General features: G+C 46.7%; 1 protein-coding gene across 3 annotated transcripts in view; it reads left to right on the top strand.

Moving 5' to 3' along the window:
* Positions 1-1,724, top strand: part of HPSE2 (heparanase 2) — an 869,616-nt gene extending 867,892 nt beyond the window's left edge. For all 3 annotated transcript variants that reach the window (XM_006831233.1, XM_006831232.1, XM_006831231.1), the window contains one exon: positions 753-1,724. In XM_006831233.1, the coding sequence (XP_006831296.1) occupies positions 753-918 (166 nt within the window). In that variant the 3' untranslated portion in view covers positions 919-1,724. The remainder of the gene's footprint in view (positions 1-752) is intronic.
* Positions 1,725-7,786: the final 6,062 nt, after the last annotated feature.

Below are 7,786 nucleotides of genomic sequence, written 5' to 3'. Positions count from 1 at the left end.
GGTTCCAACCTGATGGCACCTGACAACAACAACAACAACAACTTCCAGAAAGCTCCAGCTTCAGAAACCCCTATTGGGGTAGTTCTACTCTGTTGTAGAGGGCTACTACGAGACAGAACCAACTTGAAGGCAGTGGGTTTGGTTCTTGGTTTACGCGTCATTTAGAACTCCTGAGTGGTGTAAATAGTTAAAACACTCAGCTGCTAAGCAAAAGGTTGGAGGTTCAAATCCATCCAGAGGTACCTCCAAAAAAAGGTTTGGTATTCTACTTCCAAAAAAATTAGTCATTGGAAATGGTGTGGAGCACAGTTCTACTTTGACATGCATGGGGCTCTCCATGAGTTGGAATCCACTGGACAGCAACTGGTACTGGATAATTGACACTGGATAAGTAAATCTCTAGACAGAAGGGTCAAGCTGGACTGTCAATACGCTTTTACAGAAAAGGGAACGCTGGGCATGAGACTGTTAGCAACTTCTGTAGCACAGAAGGAGACCCCCTGTTTCCCAATCCTGGCTGGACATTTACAAGCTGTGTGGACCTTACGCAAGTCTACTCTGTGAAAAATAGCAATAACAATAACTCCTTACCTGGAGCGCCCCCAGGGTGATTGAAGGAGGTAGTGAGTGTAAGGCACCTAAGCACAGTGAGTGTCAGTACATGGCAGCCCTACATGGGTCGGCCCAGGCTTTGTTGTGATGACTTCATTACAATGCAGTAATGAATCCCCACCTGTCTTTTCTTATTCTAGGTCGGTGCAGCTGAATGGCCAGCCCTTAGTGATGGTGGATGACGGGACACTTCCAGAATTGAAGCCCCGCCCCCTGCGGGCTGGCCGGACACTGGTCATCCCTCCAGTCACCATGGGCTTTTATGTGGTCAAGAATGTCAATGCTTTGGCCTGCCGTTACAGATAAGCCATCCTCACACCCACAGGCCACCAGCGGCCAGCTGGACTGCTTTCCACTTTTCTGCCCTAATAGTGTCCTCACTTTTCAGACATCTTCTTAGCAACAGCCCAGTCTCTTCTTCCCAGCCTGCTGGAATCCACATTGCACTCCAATGAGACCAACTGTCATAGTGTGAGGTTAGCCTAGGTAGGTCCCATCCACCCAAAGGGAAATGCAGCCTGCATCTGTACCTATATTGGGACAGAGGTATGTTTGTAGAGCTACCCAGATCCATGTACATGCACCATGAGAAATCCAGGACAAATCTTTCCATACACCTCCCCATGATCTTGGCCACAAACCACAATCCGCAGTCTCAGCCGAGGTGAGGAAGGAAAAACCCAGGGGCCTGTGAGCGCCCTATCCTCTTCCTTGGTCTGTTTTCTGCTGCTGCCCTGGGTTTCCTGTCACCTCTCTCTTTCCCGTAGGGATGTAAATGGGTGAGTCTGCTCTAGCCTGCTGGATGAGCTGTTTATGTAATTTCATGGCTGATGTGTGAGCGCATGCATCTGCGTTTCTGACAGTGGCATCAATCACCTACAAGTCCTCTGGGAAGCGGGTGCTTCAAAAGTAAAATTCCAGTCAGACTCCGGATTTTGTAAAAAGGTTCTATTCCTCCTTGAATCCGGATTCCCCCTGGCTTGGAATGGGAGTCAGGTAACACTATTCATGGAGTAGAGAGCAAGTTGTTAGGCGCCACCAAAAGCAATCAACATCCTTCATGTTGCTCTAAGGAAGAGAGTTCAAGTACAGAGAGAAAACACACTGAACCAAGCAAATCAGACATAATTTGCAATCAGAAGACTATGAAAGACCTGTTAGGGTCAGCCCTTACTGTGAGGAGGTGTGGGTCAGAGGTCACCACCATTAGCAACTCCACTGCTGCTCCTTCCCAGGTAGCTGTGCGTCTCTCAGTGACACTAGCCAAACAGAAGTCCAGCATGGTCATGACAGATAAGGAGGTCTATCTTCTCAGACCAGCTTTGTCCAGAGAACATGGCTTTTAGTTCACCACTTGGGGAAGAAGGGAGAATTTGGAGACTGGGGTCTGAAGGCAAAACTGTGCAGTTAGAGGTAGGTGCCACATAGCTGAGTTGGGTGGCTGACTGTGTCTCCCCAGAGCCCCTGAGGTGGACAAGAAAAGAATAAACAAGATGGGAAGCTCAGGAGAAGGACTTCCCAGAGTAGTCAAAGGGTCTGCAGGTCGTTGCACCCAAGCTACACCTGAACTACATTCTTTTCTGTGGACAAGACTTTCTTTCTCTGGATAAGGGACATGAATGGTGCTTATAAGAAGGGGCTGGGAGGGTGGAGGATTTGACACTGACTGCTGTACGGTTCTAATTCAGAGACTGTCAAGAAGGATAGACATGGGCTGAGGGGGGCCTGGTGGAAGCCAGGGAGACAGCCTAAAGGGCCTATAGAGTGAGAAGTGAGACCGGAGGCCTGAGGAAGTTTAGACTGGAGAGAAGGCAAGTGTTCACAACTGGGAGGACTCAGAATTTGCAAGAGGGAAGCCAGTTAGCAGGCTAATTTCACGTGTAAAGAAGAGCATGGACTTGGCTTTTGTTCATTATCAGGTATGACAGGAAGGGCAGTGGGAGGGTACTCAAGAGTGAGAAGGTGGGAGACGGCCAGAATGGGCCTGGTCCGGGAGGCCCTCTGCAGGAAAGCAGCTGGAGAAAGAAAAGCAGACCTTAAGGGGCTTCCTCTGCTCTAGAACCAGGCACCCCCACTGAGGCTTCGGCTCGGAGGAGAGAAAAGACCCCAACACTAGGGTAGATGGGCAAGCCAACATGAGGGAGACGGGCAAAGGGAAACAGGAAACAAAGAGGTTCTTTTCCAAACTTCTTCAATGGATGCAGACATGAGTATAGTACACCTCTTTCAGCTGCTTGTACAAATCCAGCTCAGGAGCCCTAGTCAAGCAATGTTAACCTGGCCCTGGGCTGGTTGACTATATTCACAGTGGCTTCAAGGCAGGAGTTACTATTGTTTTCCCTGAGAGGGTCTATAGCTGCCTAGGACCACATACAGAGTTGGGTTGTTGACCTTTGAGTCATCCAGAGACTGCCCACTTGACCCCAAACCTGTGCTACCCAAAACACAAACTCACCTCTTCGTTAAAAATAGAAAAAAAGTAGCTAGGAGTTGGTTCAGATTCTTGACAGTCATCAGCAATTCACAAGCCCTGGTCAGGTGACTCCCAGCAGACACTCTCTGAAAGTAGCTGTTGATTCTCCACTGAGCCTCTAAACTTGCAGAATACAGGCAGTCCTGCTTCTTTTGTTTTTCTCTGTATATTAAATGCTGCTCCAAAGAGGTTTAAGTTTTGTTTATTTTCTAGTTAACATAAAGAGAGGAGAAAACCAGAAACATGTTTTGTTGTTGTTTGTTATTAAGTGCAATGTGCAGTCGGTTCTGACTCATAGCGACCCTGTGTAGGGTTTCTGAGGAGCAGCTGGTGGGATTGAACTGCCAATCTTGCTGTTACCAGTGCTTATTCTACAGTGCAACACCGGCATCCCCATTTATGTTTGGAGTCCTGGAATTGTAACTTAGCATCAGTCTCTCATGGAAGAAGTATTTATGTTGTTAGAAGAAAACAGGGAAATTCCCCATAACATCAAATTCCTCAGAGACTTTCACATAGCACATAGTGACTTTTACAACTTCAGGGCCAAAATATCAGACCTGTTATGGCAACAGTTCTCCAGAACTTTCTTCGTTGGGTGGGTTTGAACCACCAGCCTTTAGGTTTGCACAAACTATTTGTGCTATGCAGGGACCTACTTCACCCAGGGACTAAACCAATGGGGACTGCTCTTTTTAAGAGGATTTCTGATCACACTCACTCCAAAAGTAGCCTGTGATCAAACTCAGCATCACAATTAAGAGATCAGGTTGCCAAACTGAGACCAGGTGTCAAATGTTCAGCCACCCAGTTGCCTAGATCAGATTCTTCTTCCTAAACCAAGACATGGCCAAGATCCTCCAAGACTTAAGAGCTGTTTTATTTATAACCAAAGAGTAGGCTTGCAGAAATGTTTATTTCAAAGAATAATAATGCATAATGAGAACTCTGTGCCTTTTGTAGAGATGGTTTTCTACGCCTGTCTGTAGGAATGATGCTCTTTCTCATTTCTTATCAAGAATGCTCAGAGCAAATTCTCTTTGTTACTTGGATCATAGTCCCAGTTGGTCTAGTGCCCTGAAAGGCTGTCACAGTGGGATATTAGCATTATCTCTGGCAGGAAAAAGCTTGGAAATACCAGAACTGGGCTGCAGTGAGACTGAGGCTGGGACTTCCAGGCCCAGTTCCCACATGTCCTGTCCCAGCAGCAGGACAGTCCCCCGGGCAGATGGGAACCAAGCCTAGAGCTCCCTTCGCAGGACAGAGGCTCTTGGCCAAATCGGCCTGATTGACCACCTCTCTGCTGCCCCCTGGGGACAGGGCTTGGGAGCGCTGTGAACTGCCGCACTCTGCTGTGCTCTGGGGAGACCAGGTGTGTGTGTTCCCACTCAGGGTCGCTGGATTCGGGTGGCTGCAGCTGCAGACTTCACCTTGGAAATCCACTGAGAGCGGCTTTATTTCTGAAAACAAAAGAGCAATCGTTAATTTCAGCAGAAGCAAAAGCATTGCTCTGCTTGGAATCTGCCTGACCATAAAAACACATGCTGTGTGTGGGGAGGGATCTGGGGCAGGGAAGGACTACACTTTTAAAATACCAATAAAGCAACCAAAACAGAGATTATGACTTTGAGAAGACCACAGAGGAAGGGCCATAAACATTTATGCAACATGCTTTCCTCCACATGGTACCCCACCCACCCACCCCAGCCAGCCTCAGGAAAATTATCCTAGTCTGACCCTTGTCCCATTGTCCTAACTTATCCTAGTCTTGTCCCTGTTCCATTGTCCTAAATTATCCTAGTCTGGTCCCTGCCCCATTGTCCTAACTTATCCTAGTCTGGTGTTTGTCCCATTGTCCTAACTTATCCTAGTCTGGTCCCTGTCCCATTGTCCTTTTCCACTTACTTATCCTTCACACCCCAAAGCCTCGTCTGTGCCAGTCACTCTCTACCCAACCCAGAACCCAGGGGAAACTGAGGTCCTGAGATGGAATTAAATTTGATTTAAAAATTGTTTGTAATCTTTCTTTAGGATGTTCCAGAACTGGAACTAAAATAAGAAGGGGTATCCCAAAGAGAAACAGTGCCAAATTGAACAATTTTATTATTATATGGGAGTCGTGGTGGCGTAGTGATTAAAGCATTCAGCTGCTAACCAAAAGGCTGGCAGTTTGAACCCACCAGTCACTCCATAGAAACAGATGTGGCGATCGGTATCTGCCCAAGATGTGTCACCCTGGAAATCCTATGGACAGTCTAGTCTGTCCTCTAGGTCACTGTGAGTCAATTCGATGACAATGGGATTGAGTGTCACTAACAATGACAACAAGGACTTCTACAACTGCTCTTCAGTGAATGCCCTCCTTGTGCCAGATGCCTCAAAGAAGTCCCGTGTGACAAGTATCGTAGAGCCCAAGATAGAGAGAGAGGACTGGAGCAGTAACTAGTCCAAGCCCATATAGAGACCAGAGTTCAGAGCTGGAATTTGAACCCAGGTCTGTTGGGATCCAAAGTCTGCTCTCATTACACTGTGCTACCTCTGGTAGCGTAGTGATTACGAATGGGGCTGTGAACCACAAGGTCAGCAGTTCAAAACTACCAGCTGTTCCGCGGGAGAAAGATGAGGCTTTCTGCTCCCGTAAAGATTTACAGCCTCGGAAACCCTGTGCAGGGTCGCTGTGAGTCAGAACCGACTCCACGGCACATAACAACAACAACCTCACCTGAACGACCACAACCAAGTTTTCTTCACTTTAGTGTTGCCCCAGCTAGCTTTCCAGATACCCTGTGTGTGTCCTACAGAGAGGATTCCCCCCAGAACAATAGATCACTGTCACCTTCCCAGTTTGGAGAAGCAGACCAGCATCTGTCATTTGCCAAGAGTAGCATCGTGACCGGCTGTGGCCGTAGAACTTTGAAATCAGGATCCCTTGGCCTTCCAGCGACCCTCCTGAGCGTCTGCTAGTCCTCTAAGGTTTTCTGTAGGAAAATGTCTGCTATGCAGACATAGCTTCCACTACCACCCACCCAAGTGATGATTCTCCGTATTGTAAATACAGGAGGTAAGTGTCAGAACAAATCAGGACACACACATACAAACACACGCATGCTCATGCACACACACACATTGTTCCCAAGTGCACCTCTCCCCTTCCCACCACCACCCAGAAGTCTGGAAGCCTCTCTTCACCTCCCCATACCAAATAATAACTCCATTGACTATTGTCATGAAGGTAGTATTTGCAAATGCCACTCCAAAACAAAGTCTAAATACAGCAAACCAACTGTGTGGCACCCTGGAAGCCCTAGGGACATTTGGGAGAAGCAGACCAAGTTCCATGTGACTGGTTCATGACTAAGTCCCTCTGCCATGTGACTGGTTCACAAATGAGTCCTACTTGCATGCTCACCCAGCTGAGAAAAGGGGGCCATTCCTCATAGCCCACGTGGGTGCCCACTTCACAAACATTACTCCCCTAATTCGTCACGAAAACATTGTGGGATTATTTTTCAAGTTGTAAATGTTATGTCATAAAAGACATTTCTAGAAGTTGATGAAATGAGTACAGGTACGCGTTTCAGGACAAGTTTGTTCTCTGTGCAGGGGATTTTCACAGATTCAATGAAGGCTTAGGGGGCCTGGTAACTTGTGGAAAGTCTATATCCTGAGGTTATGTCTTGTAAATAATAAAATGTGAATATCCCAACTTTGTCTTTTTATATGTAATTTTATTGATTTTGTTGTGGTTATTGAGCATATACACAACAAAACAGAGATCAATTTTCTGTAGGTCCCATTTAGTTGACACTGATACTAGTCCTCAGGTTGCCCAGCCTTTCTCATCCTCTTTCTCTGAGATGTTCCTTCTCTAACACAAAGTCACTAACCCCCTAAGGTCCCTATTTAAGCTTTCCAATTGCTGTTTTCAGTTTGTCCCCCTATAGATGGCTTGACTATCCTAAATTTCTGTCCTCAGTATGCTCTGTGATCAACAGTGGACCCTGTGCCCACATTACACCTTGACCTTAAGTCTGATGCTTGATGAGCTTTGATTTCATGATGTGCTGTCCTGTCCCCTCTCCCATAAGCTTGGTTTTGATGACTCAAGTGGAAATTAAAATTTTAAATTCATGTTAGATATTATTGACTGTATTAGTTAAAGTACCTGTTGGTTCCAACAAAAGATAAACCCCAGAATCTCAATAGCTTAACACAATTAAAATTTATTTCTTGTTCACGACTCATGAAAAGTTCAATGGTGGTGATGAAGGATGGGGGAGGGTGGGTTGGCATTGCCCCCTGTCATCATTCAAGGATCCAGACTGAGAGGCACACTCTCAGCTTGGACACTTGCTCTCCAAGGGTGCTATGGCGTCAATGTGAGAGGAACACGCGGGACCCCGTGGGAGTGTTTTATGAGCCTAACTTGGAACTGGCATAAATCCCTTTTATTGATTAAAAACCCAATTCCATTTACCAGAATTCTGCCAGTCACATAGTCACATCTAGATGTTGGGGATCTTAGAAATGAAATCTCTGGGGGGCAGAGAGTTTCCAAAAACAACTAAGTTGTTGTTGTTATGTGCCATCGAGTCGGTTCCGACCAATAGCGACCCTGTATAGGGTTTCCGAGGGTGTAAATCTTTACGGGAGTAGAAAGCCTCATCTTTCTCCCACGGAGCAGCTGGTAGTTTCGAACCG

The sequence above is a fragment of the Chrysochloris asiatica genome, unplaced genomic scaffold, assembly GCF_000296735.1.
Source record: "Chrysochloris asiatica unplaced genomic scaffold, ChrAsi1.0 scaffold00003, whole genome shotgun sequence".
Taxonomy (NCBI): domain Eukaryota; kingdom Metazoa; phylum Chordata; class Mammalia; order Afrosoricida; family Chrysochloridae; genus Chrysochloris; species Chrysochloris asiatica.
This window is presented reverse-complemented; position numbering and strand designations above follow the sequence as displayed.